Source organism: Podarcis cretensis (assembly GCF_951804945.1).
Source record: "Podarcis cretensis genome assembly, chromosome: 13".
Lineage (NCBI taxonomy): Eukaryota > Metazoa > Chordata > Lepidosauria > Squamata > Lacertidae > Podarcis > Podarcis cretensis.
The window spans coordinates 50,077,733-50,095,642 of record NC_137182.1 but is presented as its reverse complement, the minus strand read 5'-3'; the positions used below and the strand labels follow the sequence as shown (position 1 = coordinate 50,095,642).

At 49.1% G+C, this 17,910-nt stretch overlaps 1 protein-coding gene across 13 annotated transcripts; it reads left to right on the top strand.

Moving 5' to 3' along the window:
- Positions 1 to 253: 253 nt before the first annotated feature.
- On the top strand, positions 254 to 16,707 carry RBM23 (RNA binding motif protein 23; the record flags this gene model as incomplete). 13 transcript variants are annotated; one of them, XM_079951987.1, is made up of 16 exons in its annotated part: positions 254 to 424; positions 5,154 to 5,282; positions 5,398 to 5,478; positions 7,181 to 7,228; positions 7,355 to 7,425; positions 7,511 to 7,561; positions 8,106 to 8,285; positions 9,154 to 9,207; positions 10,111 to 10,228; positions 10,448 to 10,600; positions 11,093 to 11,230; positions 11,337 to 11,402; positions 11,487 to 11,694; positions 13,960 to 14,058; positions 15,090 to 15,174; positions 15,790 to 16,707. In XM_079951987.1, the coding sequence occupies exons 2-16, from the start codon at positions 5,247 to 5,249 to the stop codon at positions 15,791 to 15,793; spliced, it is 1,392 nt and encodes a 463-aa protein (XP_079808113.1). In that variant the 5' UTR covers positions 254 to 424; positions 5,154 to 5,246. The 13 variants fall into 13 exon arrangements, with proteins under 13 accessions (XP_079808113.1, XP_079808114.1, XP_079808105.1 ...); XM_079951979.1 differs by having other exon boundaries at positions 255 to 424; positions 13,957 to 14,058; XM_079951984.1 differs by having other exon boundaries at positions 255 to 428; positions 13,957 to 14,058.
- Positions 16,708 to 17,910: the final 1,203 nt, after the last annotated feature.

The window sequence follows — 17,910 nt, the reverse complement described above, 5'->3', positions numbered from 1 at the left end:
TTGGTTCCACTCGGGGGCGAGGGCGAAAGGAAAACCTTACCTCAAACGTTCCCGAGCCATTATCGAGTGAGCATCGAGATCACGGCTTGGAAGCCCGCCTCCGTGCAGTAGCCCGACCAATCGCCGTCTTGATTGTAATGACACCCCCCCCTCCCATTCCCCCGACCCTTCTTGCTCTTTTTCCACCTCCTCCTCCACTCTTAGCCAATCAACAGCGCTAGAGTCCACGCGCATGCGCTTTGGGGCCTCCGCGAGGCGAAGGAGAAGGGAGGGGGGAGCTTCTGGAGGGAGAAGTGTTCGCCGCCATCTTAGCATCGCCGCTGCTGCTTGTTGCGGCCGCGTCTGAGGAGAGAGCGAAAGACTTTGGAGCTGACCCGGGCCGGAAAGAGACCTCTGGGGTCTAACGGCCAAAGGGGAGGGGGAGGTGGGTGAGTGACTTCGAGAAAGGCCTGAGGGGGAGGGAGGGGAAAGAGCTCGGAGGCGCCGAACGGGCAGAAGTGGCGGCGGTGACGTCACGGCCGCGGCGGTGACGTCAGCGGGAGGGGTTTCTAGGGCTCCCCGCCGTTCTGAAAAAGAGACGGGAGCGCGGGCCGAAGGGCCGCAGACGCCGCGAGAGGCAAAGGGCGGGGCTTTGGGGAGGGGGCGTGGCCTGGCCTTGGGTTGCCCTCCCGCTTTCCTTCCCTCCCGCATTGCGGGCGGGGGCAGGTGGTGGACGAAAGGCCAGGTAGGCGGTGCAGGGTCTCCTTCCGATGGGGGGGGGAGGGGGTTTCCCGGCAGGTAACAAGATGGTGCCTCTGAGCCTAAAAGAGAGCGGGGGGAGGGGTGCCAAACATGGCGGTAGGTGTGTTTTATATATGTATGTATGCTCATCCTTATTAAATTTATATGCCGCCTTTCATCCAAGAATCGCAGGGCGGTTTGCAACATAAATATTCAAGATGTATGTGGCTCATTTCCTACTTGCAGGCGGTGTTTGTTTTTGGAGTGGTGGTATTGCTTACTCCATTTTTAAAGAGAGTTGGGACTCGAGGAGGGCCAGTCCCCCTCGGGATAAGAAAGCTTAAGGCCACACTTTGGAGTGGGGGGGGGGTGTCTGTTGCAGTGTATCCATTGTACTTCGGTAAACGTGAAGAGGCCCTTTGAAGACTTTGGTGGAAAAGTGGGTTGTGCATATACATAGATATGGATGCTGTGAGGTTCTGATGTTGCAAGTACATGATTGCAGCCTGTTGGGTTCCCTGTTAGACTGCAGATCTAGTATAGACCTGTGTATCTTTCCTAAAAAGTAGATGCTGTTGTGTTCAGGTTAGCATGCATGCTACAAGCATGAAGCACAAGAAATGCTGTTTTTCTTGTGGTTTGCCAACCTTATCAACTCTGAAGTATGGGTAACTTTTGACAGTCGAGTTGAAGGCAGAACAGGTATAAAGTGATCTTTGGGAATCTAATATTTCAAAGTTCAGTAGATTATTTGGGGTAGGCAGGGAGTTGAAGAAGAGCCTGCTGGAGTGGAATTCTCTAGGGATATTGTTTAGGGAAAAACTTTGAAACGTTGTGAACCATTCTTGTCTGTCTCTAGATTCCGCTAGATTGAAGTTTGGAAAGCTACTGAGTTATATTAGGAAAAGTCAAAATAAGGGTTTATTTAATGCTAGGGGTAGGCAATGTGGTGCTTTCCTCATGTTGTTGGAATACAACACGCCCAATAGTCAGGGGAGATGGGAATTGTAGTACAGTATAAGAACATTTGGAGACTACCCCTGAGAATATGGTGGCTTCTGCTCATTTCCTTAAATCCTCTTCAAAGGCAACTTGCAAGAAGCATTCAACCACTAATAATAATAATAATAATAAACACCAGTGTCACAATTCTTCCCATCCAGCCATTGTTGGTAGTATTGCCCTATGGGAGAGTGAAGGAAGTGTAGCCAGAGTAGACTCTGGGGTGGTTTTTGTTTGCCGAGAATCCTTCCCACAGAGCAGTTGGTTGTAGGTAGCCCTGTGGTGGAGAGGGAATAGTTCAGCTGGAGCAGGCTGTGAGTTGGTCTTCTGGAATACATGTGTGAGCTCCTTGACCAAAGGCTAGTAAACAAATGATGGAGTTGGAGTTGCATGTTTTGTTTGTTTTGGTATTAAAGAGGACTTGTCTTGTGGCCATAGGGCACCTCACCTATATCTGACATGAACAGAATAGAACAGGGGTGGGGAGCTTGTGGCTGTCCAGATACAGCTGGACTACAACTCACATCACCTCTCACTTACTGGCCTTGTTGTCAGTGGCTGATGGGAGTTGGAGTCCAACCAGTGCTGGAGGCCCAAAGGCTCCCCACAACTGCCTTAGACTAGTGGGTGTCTGGAGCTACAGGTATGTATATCAAGCTGGTCATAGATTTCATGATGGAAAAGTTGCACACTGTAATAAAACCTGAGCAGTAATTAAAGGCTGGAATTGGGGAGAGTAGGGAGCAAGCAGGTTCTACATAGTGAATCCTTAAATTTGAGGCTTGACGATCTTCATAGGCATTTTATCATTTTGATGCTTTAGGGCAGCCTTTCTCAATCTTGGGTCCCCAGATGTTTTAGCCTACAACTCCCATGATCCCTAGCTCACAGGACCAGTGGTCAGGGATGATGGGAGTTGTAGGCCAAAAACATCTGGGGACCCAAGGTTGAGAAGGGCTGCTTTAGGGCAAGGGTAGTCACTATTGGCACCTTCCATCGGATGTTGGACTGCCAGCTCACATGTGGGGTGTGGGGTGGTGGGGGTTGGAGGGCACCACATTGGCTGCTTCTGTTTTAGGGGATACAAAGATTTGAAAAGCCTGAGATCCAAGCAAGTTCTTTATCAGGGTGGTTTAGATCCTATGTTCTAGCCTCTCTCTGCTAGCTTTCTTTGGTGTGGTTAAATTCCTCATGATGGAAACATAATAGCTTCTACTGTACCATGAAGACTAGAGCTGGGCAACTCTGGATACTCCAGAAAACATCTGCAAGTGACTGGAAGAGCAGCAGCTCCTCTGCATCTTTTGTCTGTTAACATAAGAAGCCCATGCATGTTGTCACAACTGAATGCAGCTGTACACCATGAGAGATCTTAACTAAGGTTGGACACATTCCAGATTCCAAGGAAACCCCAAGCTTAGGCAGATATCTGCATGTGAATATGCATGGTCTGTTGGGGGCACTTTTTAGGCTTCACCAGAATATTTAAGCTAAAAAACCCCAAGAAAGACCACCACCACCCAACCCAGAATCTAGGCTGTGTTTGGTAGCCTATAGGAGTTATGGAGAGTTTTCTAGGCCATGCATGGCCATTGGGAATACTTCTGAAGTCCATTTTTAGCTTCTGAGTCTTCAGTAGACTGTGTGCCCTTTAAAAGTTGTCACTGTTGTAATAAAGCTTAGGCATTTATCGAGAGAAATGAAAAAATTACCGGTAATTGTACTGTATTATCTAGTGGATACTGTCACTTGATCTTTCTGCCTGAGTAAATCACTGGAAGGTGGGAAAATTTTGCCTCTGTATCCCAGTAAATGATCAGCTACTATTCTAGAGCAAGGTTCTCTTTCTATAGAAGAGTTAAAGTCCAAAAAACTCCAGGGCAAAGGTGCGGAGAATTCTACAGCGGTGACAAAACTAATTGTTTGAACGAAACAACAAGGACTAGAAACTTTGAATCAACTTAAAATTTAAAACAATGTTGTGATAGTCTTTTCACTGTTGGAAAGCTACATGAAGGTTCTTTCCTACATGTATACTTAGGAATTTCAGAGGAAGCCCCTCATAAATTATTGCATGTTTACAGACTCACTATTTATGAGGTATTTGACAATACACAAACTACATGAATTCCATGCATCCCAAAATTACAGGTTTTTCTTAGCCTTAGGGTTACTGTCGGTTGTGTGAATCTACTTTGGGGCACTCTTAGGACAGTAGATCCTGCAACAGACAGAGCTAGATATGCTTTCCTCCTGTCAACAGAAGTTTGCAACAACCCAATCTACTTTGCTAACAGTGAAAGCAGCAAAGAGGAAGGGAACAGACTAGAGTTTCTGATCAAGTAGCTCTTCCTTCTTCTCTGAATGACTGACTGGCTGTAGGAGGGGATAAGAGATGCCCACTTCTGGTTCTTCTACTGCTAGTGTTGGATTAGTGCCCCAGTGCTCAGATCCTTACACTCACAGTATACGTACAAAAGTGTGCAAGGTTTCTGCATAGTAACTTCCTAGCTAGGTAGCTAGAGTAAACTTAGAAGAATATGAGAGTTTAAAAGGTTTGAAGAACAATGTGTTTTGGCAGTGTGGTGTGTGCCTAAAATTGAGTACTGCTACAATGGTATGACAAGACCATTTTCATGTAAAATCTGATGTTGCCTGTGAAGACTTCATGGCCATAGAGAAAACAACAGCTCTCCTGTTTGCTAAAGACTTAACTGCTCCATCCTATGCAAAGTCCTGTAGAAATAAGTGCAAGGCAGTTCAGAGTAGAGATATTTGGGATTATGAGATGTTAGTACAGATCTCTGGTTTTCTAGAGTGAAAATACAGGTCCTCATTTACAAAGGTTGCCGATACACAGTCCCCCTCTGTCCTGTCTCTGCTCCCCCTCTAAAAAAGTTATCGGTTTCTGGGCCCAAACTTTGATTTTATTAAAATATGTCACATAATACTTATTTCCCCACATCCACTCCTGCCCACCTCATTCTAAAGCAAAAATGTTGCAGCCAGTATTTTGCAGGTGTATTTGACAGGCACCCCTTTACCCAGACGGAGAAGTGGGGTGTTTTTATTTTTTACTCTCCTGGGGGATGTTTTGCAGTGTGAGGTCTGTGGAAGGAGTGTGGAGTGCAGGTTTCCATGTGAAGGAATTTACTGGGTGGATTGAGATCATTCTAGATTAGAAAAGGAGGCAGGCGCAGGTTACTAGAGGAGAGGGATCGTTTGCATGGGAGGTGGGCAGGCAACCTGAGATGCTCTTTCACGTTTGTCTTGGCATTCCAGAATCCCAGAGGTCACATGGTGGGCTCCAGTTGGTTTTACAGATCCGTAGATTCTAGAACTCTAGCGTATCCAAGCAACATGCATGGTCCTCCCTGCCCACCCCGGTGTAGCCCACTTCTCAATTTCACTCATGCCTCCATCTTCTCCAGGCTGTGATCGAATTCTTTGCCTGCTAGAAGCCCTTCTCCACTAGCAGCTCCTGTGTCTCGGGGTGGTGGGGAGCCCACCCGTTTGGGCCAGCCATGGATCCGGCGTTCCCCAATCCATCCCAGGACCCAGTGAGTACCCACCCTCACCCCCTTCTCTTGTTCTTCGGGAAGGTAGTGTTGTGGGGTTCCATTGCAGGGAACTCTGCGTTTAACCCTTCCCCTCTCTCTCTCTTCCTACTTGCAGAGCCAAGAGGACGGCATGGCCTCGGATGACTTTGATATCGTGATAGAGGCCATGTTGGAGGCCCCGTACAAGAAAGAGGAGGTAAGGAGTGAGTTCTTGAAAGCAGCAGCAGCAGCAGCATGCCCAACCTGCGAAAAAAGGGGGTTCTTAGCCATGCTACCAAGATTGCAGTGTGCTGCCTAATGCACTCCCTTGTGTAGCTCCCTTCCCTGAGGGCCTCAACTTTGTTTGTTTTTTTATAAAAAAGTAACATTTCTAGCTTACGTAGCTGCATTTTATTGTTTCCATTGTTAATGTAAGGCCACCAAAGAAATTGGTTATTGGCTTGCATATAGATGCAGGCCACTAAAGATGTGAAATCATGTTAATTCAGAGACAAGCTTATTGGATCAGGGGTTGCCAGTTGCTTGCCACAATTCAGTCACCATACTGCCTGGGGTCTAGAAAATAAAATAAAAACGTTCCTTCTCTTTTATAAGCGTTAGACCACTTGTCCTCTCCATCCCTGCCAAAGAGCACCCAAACTTTGCAGCAGAATAACACATTCCAAAGAAAGCTATGTGCATTTGTGCGACATGCTGTTTTCCCCCTGGTCTTTATTTATTTAAGGTAGTTCCGGAATGCACTTCTTTAGAAGCAGCTCCTATTAGAAATCAGTGGGTGCGAATCTGGCCACGATTTTGGCCGTGGTGACGTTTATCTCTTCCTAAGCATTGGTTGCATGTGGCACTTTGCCCCACCTGCTGTTGTGACCAGAACAACAGCATCCCATGCAGAGTCTTGGCTCATGCAGTTATTAGCTCGAAAACAACAAATTCTGTGTTAATTAAATCAAGGAATTTTGTTGTTGATGATTCCAACTGCAGGTCCCCGGTCCCGGTCCCCCCCTGGAAACTGAATGCTTGCCAGGTAAATGTTCCTGGAGTGGGTTTTGGCAATAGGAGAGAACTCAGTTTAATATCACTGGTATTTTGGGTAGGCTAAACAGTGGGTGAAACATTTTTTTTCTTTACAGTAGAAGTTGGGGTTCTCAGGGAAGCAAATCCTGCACCAGTTTCAAAGTGGGTATAAGGCAAGCAGATTTGACCCTTCTTTAAGCAGAGGGAAACCCCCTTGAAAGTTGAGTTGCTGAATATCAACTACTTACGACAATTCTGCGCTGAACAGTATATTGTGATTTTTTAAAGGAAACAATTCCTGGTAGTAGAATGATGGGCAGGGGGAGTTTTGGTACATGCCAGATATGAAAAGCTAACTTTCCTAATAAAAACTCTTTGGTTTTCAAACTTCAAAAGTGGCTTATCTCCCTGCCAAAGAGCCCTGGAGCATTTGATGGGGGACAGGCCTATACTGGGATGCATGTGTGTGTTTTGCTCTTATGTCTCAGTCTGCTGAGGCAGCTTAAGTACTCACTTGTTCTTGCAGCTGTGCTCCTAATTTTTATGAAAGACAAAACATTAAAAGCGTAGTATCTTAAAGCAGCTGCACTTTCCAAGGAACGAGAGGGTGCAGCTGCTTTAATTGCAAGTGTTGGGGTTCTGGGTCCCCCTTCCCATGCCTCGTATAATTAATGAGCTCGGACGTACTGCCAGTGATTCTCCACGGTCCCTCAGATGTGCCGTTCTGTGCTAGACATACGGAAAGAAACGTGTTTTGGGTTGTTGTTGCTTTCTTGGTTTGAGTGGGGTGAGGAATGGTGGAGACTGTGTGTGCATGCCCCCCTCTCCCTGTGTGTCTCAGTGACCCTTCCCTGCTGGGCCCATCCCTCCTGTGTTTGCTCCAGGCCCAGCCAGGACCCTCAAAGCCACCAGCTGATCCCCCCACAGCACAGGTAATGTATGAAAGCGGTCGGGAGCAGCTGGGGGAGGGCAGAGTGGGGCTGGGCTACAAGGCATACGAGGGAGGAGCAGGGGCTGCATATTACCCCCTCTCTTCTGTCTTCCGACCCTTTTTCCAGCCGCCTCAGGAGGAGCAAGCAAAGGACGCAAAGAAAGAAAGCGCCCCCAGCAGCAGCGGGGAAAGCAGCAGGTGAGTTGGTCTGTTTCCTCTGGCGTTTCCTTCTCCCCTCCCTCTTTCCTGCGCATCTCTCACCTTCCTTCCTTCCCGATTGCAGCAAAAAGAAGAGGAGCAAGAGTCGTAGCAGGAGCCGTGACCACAGACATAGGTAGGTAGGGATGGGCTCCAACGAGCACAGAGGACTGAGCAGTGAGCAAGGAGCTGTGTGGGTTGCTAGTCTAGGACCCCCACTTGCCATGGTTGGCAAACATGTAGCTGTCAGGAGCTTATTGCCTTCCGTCCTTCCTTTTCCAGGGAGAGCAAGAGGGGGAGCACTTCCCCTTGCATGCTCCAGAGAGATTGGAGGATTTTGGCCAGGATGGTTGGATTTTAGCTGTATGCATGCATTTCAGCCAGTATCTTTGGGCAGATCCACGCCATACATTTAAAGTGCGTTTGGCAAACTTCCCCCACGGACTTCCCAGGGGAAGGGTCCTGGCAGTTGTAGCGCTGGGGGGGGGGGTGACTGCAGTTCCCAGGATTCTGAACGTACTTGAAATGTGTTGTGCACCGTGGGGTGAAAGGAGGGCCTGGTATCACCCAGCACACTTAGTTCCCTGTCCCACGGTCCTGCAGTAGGAGGCGCAACGAGGGCAGTTTGAGGGAGGCTGCCATTCTTCATACTCCTTTCTTGTTCTTCAAACCTCTTCTAGCCGCAGTCGGGACCGAGACCGCCACCGCAGGCGCAGCCGCAGCAGAGATCGCCGTAGCCGCCACCGGAGCAGAAGCCGCCACCGGAGCCGCAGCCGGGACCGCAGGCGGGGCAGCCGGTCTCGCAGCAGAGAGCGCCGGCGGGACGAGAGAGTGCGCTACCGGAGCCCCCCACCCCCTGGGTAAGGGACACTGCCACAGTCCTGTCACAAAAGCCCCGGGTGATCAAATGTTTAATGCAAAGAGAGGAAATAATTCGTCTTAGCTGTATCAGCAACAGGGATGGCTCGAGAGGCTGAGTTAATGTCTGTCTTATAGCAATGGACCATGACCCTCTGAGCTTCTCCCTCAGTCTGCTTTCCATCTCTCCCAAATCCTCGGCCTGCTCTGCCACAGCAGCGTCTCCATGACATGGCTTGAAGCTTTCTCCACCCATTGCATATCCCAGAAACAATCCCCCCCCCATTTTATTTAATGCACAAATCTCTTTTTTAAAAAATGAATTTCAGACTGGATGCCTAACGTAGCTGACAATACACAAACAATGCAAATGTATTATACAATACAAATGATATGTACAATAATCAATGTACATAACAACCTTTGGCCTTCCAGGTGTTTGCTTAACCACAACCCGGATGATTCTTGACGCTTTGTTGTTATTGCTGGTGCTGAAGAGGGTTGTAGTTCAGCAGCTTCTGGACGGCCAAAGGTTCCCCACACTGGCTAGACAATCTATATATAAACAGTATAGGATTCCTGCTTCCTATCTGAACCCTGCCCTGGAAGGTGTTTCAGGTGAAAGAGCTAAGAAGGAAACAACAGTATTGGGAAGTGGGTAGTATATGGCAGCAGATAGTAGCAGTGGTACTGAGCCTCTCCTTTGATAGCCAGGCTGTCACTTGCCTTGGGATGTTTTCTCTTGGCTTTGATCTCAAGCAAATGAGAAAGGACTTGGTAGTTGGTGTATTTCGACAGTGGTTGCCCTGTTCGTGCTCTCGTGGTTGAACTAGGCTATCTTGCATTGTGTCCCATTCCCTTTCCTTGCAGGCGTCGGTTTGGGCACAGCAAGAGTCCCTTGTACAGAGAGAAAAGCCCCCTCCGGTAAGTGTTTGCGACTGGGGAGGGCTGGGTGGTGCTTCTTGGGCCAGAATAATAATGATGATGATAATATTATTTTTTTATATGCCGCCAATCTGACTGGGTTGCCCCAGCCACTCTGGACACCTTACAGCAAAATATAAAAACACAACAAAACATCGAATGTTAAAAGCTTCCCTATACAGATGACTTCTAAAAGTAAAAAAGTTGTTTATCTCTTTGACATCTGATGGGAGGGTAGTCCATAGGATGGGCACCACTACCAAGAGGGCGCTCTGCCTGGTTCCCTGTAACCTCGCTTCCGCCAGTAGGCCCTCAGTGCTGGATCTCAGTGTTCAGGCTGAACAATGGGATGGAGATGTTCCTTTTAGGTATACAGGGCTGAGGCCATTTAAGACTTTGAAGGTCAGCACCAAGACTTTGAATTGGGCTTGAAAATGTACTGGGAGTCAATGTAGATCCTTTAGGGCCAGTGTTATATGGTCCTGGCGGCCACTCCCAGTGACCAGTCTAGCTGCTACATTCTGGATTAGTTGTAGTTTCTGAGTCACCTTTGAAGGTAGCCCCATGTAGAGCGCATTGCAGTAGTCCAAGTGGGAGATAACCAGAGCATGCACCACTCTGGCAAAACAGGACACAGGCAGGTAGGGTCTCAGCCAGTGTACCAGATGGAGCTGGTAGACAGTTGGCTTGCATGCAGAATTAACCTGCACCTCCATGGACAACTGTGAGTCCCAAAATGACCCCAAGGCTGTGCACCTGGTCCTTCAGGGGCACAGTTACCCCATTCAGGACCAGGGATTCCCCCACAGCTGCCCACCCCTTGTCTCCCAGAACCAAGACGGCTTGTTGAGTTCCTCCTCCCAGGTTTGAACCTCCTTGGCAACTTCTCCTTTTCTCCCACAGGGAGCCCTTGGGCAGCTTGAGCCCAGAGGAGCGTGATGCCCGCACTGTCTTCTGCATGCAGCTGGCTGCCCGCATTCGCCCACGTGACCTCGAGGACTTTTTCTCTGCTGTCGGCAAGGTTGGCCATTTCCCCTCCCTCCCTCCATTGGGCTTTGACATTTGCTTATTCTCCCCCCCCCTTCAAGTGCAGTCTTGAAACCCACAGTTCCCTCTGTGTTCTGCATGGTACCCAGTAATCTCAACCAGAAACGCCTTTTTAGTCATCCTCAGCTGCACTTCTATGGGCTTCCTGCAGCCGTTCCATCTCTCACTTGCCTTCCCTTGTACCTCCGAGCAGGTGCGTGATGTGCGGATCATCTCTGACCGAAACTCCCGCCGCTCCAAGGGCATCGCCTACGTGGAGTTCTGTGAGATCCAGTCGGTACCGTTGGCCATTGGGCTGACAGGGCAGCGCCTCCTTGGTGTGCCCATCATTGTCCAGGCCTCCCAGGTGTGAGACGCATTTGAGGTGGGAGGGGGCGGGTAAATAAACTTAGTATGCATGGCCTGAGAAAGAGAAGGAGGGGTGTGGATTGGGGTAGGTGTATGTGACCTGGTGAACACGTTAATGACAAAAAATGGAGCTAGAGATGATGCAGAGAGGTGGAGCAAAGGAGTGTTCGGAGGAACTGGAAAGGTTGGGTTTTTGAGGAAAGGGCTGGAAGTTCTTAAAGCCCCAGCCCAGAGTTAGTAAGATACTCCTTTGGGCATGTTTGTGCAGCCCTCTTCTCCCACCCAAAGGCCAGGGGATGAGGAGCTATTTACACTTGTGTAAAACTCGTATCCGGCTCTCAACTTTTTAACTCTGTTACTGTTTTTAATATTGCGAGCCATCTTGTGGGAACAAATGTTTGGAAAAAACATTTGATTTTTGATTTTTTTAAAAAATAATGCCTATTGCTTGCGGCTGTTTCTAATCCTGCCTGGTTTTCCCTGGCCTTAGGCAGAGAAGAACCGGCTGGCAGCCATGGCTAACAACCTTCAGAAAGGCAGTGGGGGGCCCATGCGGCTCTACGTTGGCTCCCTTCACTGCAACATCACCAAAGAGATGCTGCGTGGGATCTTTGAGCCCTTTGGCAAGGTAGGAGGCCGTAACGGGTGAGGTGGGAGGGTTGGAGGAGCGAGTGGGCGGAGCGTGGTGGGGGCTCACGGAGCTCTGATTTGTGGCTTTTTCGTCCTGCGTGCAGATTGACAGCATTGTGCTGATGCGTGACCAGGATACCGGGCAGTCCAAGGGCTATGGCTTCATCACGGTATGTATCTCTTCTCACCTGGCTTTGAAGGTGGGTGGGGAGCCTCAGATACTTCCCTTTTAAAGCACTTTCTTCCCCTGTCAGTTTGCAGAGGCTGAGTGTGCTCGGCGTGCCTTGGAGCAGCTGAATGGTTTCGAGCTGGCTGGCCGACCCATGCGGGTGGGGCAGGTCACTGAGCGGCTGGACGGCACCACCGACATCACCTTCCCGGATGGTGATGAGCCCGAGCGGTCGGCCCTTAATCTCAGCACCACTGGCTCCCAGCTCCAGCTCATGGCCAAACTGGCAGAAGGTGAGTTTCCTGGTAGGAACTGAGCAACGAGGAAACTGGGAGAGATTTCTTCACATGAATGATGGAAACAAACTGATTTGTTTATTAAGAAGTGATAATGCCATGCAGGGAGCAATAAAAGCAATATTAACAAGAAGATGGATGTCTGGAGAGCAGCAGTCTTTAAAAGCTTGGTACTACAATTGAGGGTGTTGATCTGATGGGAAGTAAATTTTACGCAAGGGAACGGGTACCACCAGGAAGGCACCTGCTTCTAGTAGACATCTGCCTAGCTTGCCTCTAGGGGTGTACCTTGCAAATAGGACCTCATCTCTAGATCTCTGTTTTCAAGGGATTGTACAGTAGAAGACGGTCCTTCAGATATCCCCTTCCCAGGCCATTTTGGTCTTAAAACCTTTGAACTCTCTTTGGCTGGGAACACACCAAAATCAAGTAGTTGGGCAATACTCAGGACCGCAATACCTCAAGGACTGTCTCTCCATATATGAACCCGGACCCTGTGATCACTATCTAAGGCCCTTTGTGTGCCTCTTCCACAAGAGGTCCAGAGGGTGGCAACACACAAACGGGCCTTTTCTGCAGTGGCTCCCCACTTCATTGCATATCTCTAGGTGCCAGATGAAAACGTTCCTCTTCTATTGGCCTTTGGCTAATTTAATTGCGCAGGCAGGGAATGTATTGTTTTTGTTTGGTGTTACATTATATATTTTTGTGTTTTTATATTGTGAACAGCCCTCTGATCTTTGGCTGAAGAGTGGTATAGAAAATTTAATAGTAATAGTAATAATAATTACTATTGTATTATGACCAACTGAAATGCCACAAAACATTGAGCAACCTTCCAAGTTCTCCAGAACTCTTTATGAAGCTGGAAGTAATGCAACCCCAGGGGTGGGGTGGAGGGATGAGGAAATCACAATACTCCAGCCTCTCTTCTATACTTTCATTATTAACAGTTATGGTAATGGGCAAGGAGAAGAAGAAGTAGGTTGCCCCCTAGTTCAGGTTTAGAGAACTTAAGCCCCACCCACACCTGTTGGCTAATTACACCTTTTCTTGCATTGGTTCTATTAGAGGGGATGGAATAAATCTGTATCCCTTCCTCTGTCTGTGTCAGCACATAATAAAAAGGTAAAGGTACCCCTGCCCGTACGGGCCAGTCTTGACAGACTCTGGGGTTGTGCGCCCATCTCACTTAAGAGGCCAGGGGCCAGCGCTGTCCGGAGACACTTCCGGGTCACGTGGCCAGCGTGACATCGCTGCTCTGGCGAGCCAGAGTCGCACACGGAAACGCCGTTTACCTTCCCGCTGGTAAGCGGTCCCTATTTATCTACTTGCACCCGGAGGTGCTTTTGAACTGCTAGGTTGGCAGGCGCTGGGACCGAGCAGCGGGAGCGCACCCCGCCGCAGGGATTCGAACCGCCGACCTTTCGATCGGCAAGCCCTAGGCGCTGAGGCTTTAACCCACAGCGCCACCTGCGTCCCGTCAGCACATAATAGCTCCTTCTAAATTAGAACCCTTCGATGTACTTCATTTTCTGTTCTCATGGAGAAAAGAGTTAGTGTGGCAGAAGCAGGAACACTGTGCCTCCCTTTGGCTGCAGAGTAGGGTCTGCTTCCGTTCTTCCCCAGGCCCCTCTGTTCAACATGACAGGAGTCTTGCTTCTTACAGAGATCAATGCTCTCTGCTATGATCTCCAGATAGCCTGCCTCATAAGATTGCGATGATAAATTATTAGAGGGTGCTGTCCTCTCTGGGGCTTCGTGATATGCTGGGAAGGAAATCAGAATAATATGATGGGGAGAGGAGACACTAAGAGGACAGTTGCGGTTCCTGCAGAATTGTCCGAAATGATTACAGCTGACCATTTAGTGGGAAGGAGAGCAAAAAAAACTTCATTGGATTCATCATAACAGCTTTTACTGTTTTTGAGCATTTAGTCATACTAAAAGAGAGGTCCCCTTGGAATCCTTCAGTTGCTTCAGAGAGTTTGTGTGGCCATCTGCAGTTGAGGGGTGGAGATTTGGGGGGAGCTTCTGTGCACCGAAAAGTGCCTATGACTAACCTCAGACTGGGATTTGGGGGAGTGCAGGGGAAACTTTTGAAAGGGTCCTCATTCATGTCCCAATATACTTGTGGCTCAGGCAGCAGCCTAGGGCAAAGAGTTGTTAAATCACTTAACGCCTTCTGCTAAGGAAATGCTTGTTAGATGAAAAGGTGCCTGTGGCTGAGTCTCCCCTTTGGGGCGTCTCCCCTCTCAGCAGGTTCCGGGATCCCCTTGTCAACTACAGCCGCGGCTCAGGCGGCCCTGCAGCTCAACGGAGCGATACCCCTGGGAGCACTGAACCCAGCTGCCCTGACAGGTAAGGTGGGAAATGTGTGTGATCCATTGGATGGGCTTGTTTGGGGGTGGGGTGTGTGTGACCCTGATGAGAACCTTGAGGGACTTGAGGTCCAGCCACAATCTTTAATAAAGAATCTTTAGCAAGGAGACAGATCCCTGACCATTGTTGTACACTCCTGGGAATTGTGTCTGGAGATACCTCTTTATACTGAGCCAGTCATTGGCCCCATTTGTCTGCTCTGACTGGCAGCAGTTCTCCACAGTCTTGGGGATAGGTCCTTCTACCTCTGCTGCATGAGCTTCTCTAAACTGGAGATGCTGCAGATTACGGAAAAATAGGTCACTCTGCGTTCAAGGCATGCATTCTGCTATTCTCCAGTGGATCAAGTTTTCCTAACTTGGTCCTCTTCAGATATTGTTGAACCATAAGCTCCCATCACTGCTTAATATTGACGATGCTGTCTGGGGCTGATGGAAATTTGTAGCTCAACCTCTTGAGGGCATCCAGTAAGGGAAGGCTAAAAGGTAAAGGGACCCCTGACCATTAGGTCCAGTTGTGGCCGACTCTGGGGTTGTGGCGCTTATCTCGCTTTATTGGCCGAGGGAGCCAGTGTACAGCTTCCAAGTCATGTGGCCTAAGCCACTTCTGGAGAACCAGAGCAGCACACAGAAACACTGTTTACCTTCCCGCTGGAGCGGTACCTATTTATCTACTTGCACTTTGAGGTGCTTTCGAACTGCTAGGTTGGCAGGAGCAGGGACCAAGCAACGGGAGCTCACCCCGTCGTGGGAATTCAAACCGCCAACCTTCTGATCACCAAGTCCTAGGCTCTGTGGTTTAACCCACAGCACCACCCAGATCCAAGGGAAGGCTACCCTGGCCTTAATCCAACCAGACATTTGCCCAGCCTGCTTACAAAAGGTCTCAGCTAAGAAGCTTGAGTAGCTCCCTAAGGCATGAACCTGTTTTACCACTGTCTTGTTTGGGAATTGCTTCCGTAAAAAAAAGAAAATCTCTTACTGTTTTCCTCTGTCCTTCTCCACTTCTAGCTCTCAGCCCAGCACTGAACCTGGCTTCACAGACATTGGCTTCCCAGTGCTTCCAGCTTTCGGGCCTCTTCACTCCCCAGACAATGTGAGTGGCTGAATCACAGAGACGGGTGGGGTGGGGGGCAAGGGTCGTTTACTATGTGCCGGAAAATCCAGTGGTGCCTGTTTAATTTCCCTCAGCCAGATTGGGCTGATACTCTCTTAAATTGGTGTGTGGAAATGGCGTCATCCTGGCCTAGTGTTCTCCCACATTCCCAAAATGCACTGCCAGGCTGCTCCCTTCCTGCCTTATCCCTGAATCCCCCTCACTTCTAAACTTGCTAGTCACAGATGCCAGGAATGGCCATCAGTGTTCTGACAGTTCTCCTCAGGATATACTCAGTTTTCACATCAAACAACTTCTGTGTGATTTTTCTGAGCTGCAATGTTTTGGCACGAAACCTATGTGGCGAATTGGGGTGGAAGGAGAGAGATGGTTTGCCAGAAATGGTTTTCCAGCCTTTTTTTCTTTTCTTTTGTCTGCAACCTTGTGGCTCAGAAAATTCTACTTTTAGAAACCGACACACAAAGGCCTAATCTGCCCTCGGTATTTTATGTTGGTTATCATGTGCTTGCACGAAATCTGTGCAGCTGGATTCTGGATGGAGAGGAATTATACTGTACCTTCCTAATCCTTGTATGTGTCTCTCTCTCTCCCTAGGTAACTCAACCCGGTTCCCCCCCTGCCCTCCCTCTCCCACGGAGCCAGGAGGGGAATGATCATCTCCACATCATCACCACATCACCGCCCTCATTGAATGCAAGGCAGAGCGGGATGGACTCTGAAGGAACACCCCCTCCTCCTCGGGGCCCCTTCTCAATGCGAACTGATTTTACTCCGATTCCCTTCCCACCAGGAGCCTGGGGGTGGGAGGGGATTGGTGTTCTTCCCCTTGATTCTGGAATCATAATCGGATGTGGGGGGCGGGGTTGCGTTAAATCCCCTGCATGGGACCCTCAGGAGGACCAGGGACCCGTTTCCCCCACAGACGTAGGCTCTCAGCATCTCTTCTTCTTTTTTGCCGCCTCCTGGCAGAGGCCCTGCGGGGCTTGCAGTGCCAGGGTGTACATTTGCCATTCCTCTTTCCCACCCTCTGCTCTCCAGTGGTGTGTTGTGGGTATTTGCTGGATGGCTTCATGAATTGAGCTCATTGCAGATGGGTGTGCGCGTGTGTCTTGTACATAGCAGAGAGGGAGGAAATGGGGAGAGTCGAGAACCAGCATTTGGGTGGGAGGCCTGGCCCCGAGGGGATATCCCCCCCCCTCCTTCCCAAGCAGTGTTTTGTAATCCCCTCTCAATCTCTCTGAGGTTGCCTATAGTGTGGGGATGTCGTCCCGTTCCTCCCTTTCCTTTCCCTCACCCCTCCTTTTTCTTGGGTCTGTATCCTCTTCTTGATGTTCCCATTTTCTGCCGCACCTTCCCTCAAACAAGTCCCTTGGATCACATCTTTCCCCTTCCCCCTCCATCCCCAAATTTGAAGGTGTATTTTGGTTTTCTTTTTATCTGTCTCTTTTAATTTTTTTTCTCTTTTTTTCTCTTTTTTGCTTATAAATGAATAATAAAAAGTCACCAAATGTAGCTAGGTGTGTTTTTCATTTTGTGGCAGTGAAAGGGCAGCAGGAGGTGAGGTTGCTTCTACTCCTGGAATTGAGGGGCAGAGGTGATGCACATCTGCAGGTTGAGGCTGAAATATGGGGATGAAAGTGTTATTGGGAGGGTCTGTCAGGTTAAGACTATTGGTTGGAGAGACAGGGAGGATGCTGTGGTTCTTAGTCTAGATAAATGTTTCCAAACTGTCTGGGGACTTCAGTCATGTGCACCAAATTAAGTCAGAACTGAAACATCCTCAAAGCTACCCAAGCATTTCTCCATCAGGAGTGATTGATGGGTCTGCCACAGACAATTGGCAAAATTGCCACCCCTGGCAGAGTCGATGCGTGGAAGGCCCCAAGGCCAGAGGAGGCAGTCCAGGGCAGCCTTGGACTAGGGGTGGGCAGACTTTCAGGCTTGCTGGATCAACTTTTGTTTCCTCAAAATGAGAGCCATGTCCGAAAGCTATACAATTAGAATTAAAGAGTAAGAAGCCTTGAAATTCGTTCTCCGCGCCAGAATTTGCGCACACAAAAAGTCCAGAGTTTGTCAGCTTGTTTTGGCAGCCTGATGTAGGCAGAAGAAGTCACATTTTTGTTGCTCTTGTCAAATAACTGGGAGTCTGAAACCTTGTTGGTCCCGACAGCAGATCTTGAGATCTACCATTAGATCTTGATCTGCTTTCCTTCTGTCGACTTGCCGGGAGCCTTTGGTTTTTAACTTGTTTATGGCACATCACCAGTCTTCCCATGGCTCCCTGTTCAGGAATGACTGATTTGAGAAAGAGAGGGACTGTTTTCCACCGACGCTCTGGGCAGGATGCCTTTCTTGAACCGTGCAAGTCAACATCCGCGGTTGGGCTGCCTGGGTGTCCCTGGGCCAAATTCAGCCCACTCGCCATCACTCATCCCTACACACCCTCCTTGTGACTCAAAAGGGTCTTTTGATCCTGGTTGTCCCACCTAAGCTTGCCTCCTGGTGGGAAACAGCTAAGAGCCATGAGCTACCCCACCCCACAGGATTTCCTGCAGCTTTTATTCCCAGGGGGTTCCTCGAGCATGCGTGATCCTCTTGCCCGGCAGAGAGAGTGGTTAGCGTAGAGAAAATGGCTGTTCACAGCGCATGTTGCCCAGAGCTGCCACCTTGTCTTATTTTCTGATTCTCTCCTCTTGTTCTCTTCGCTGTGTTTAG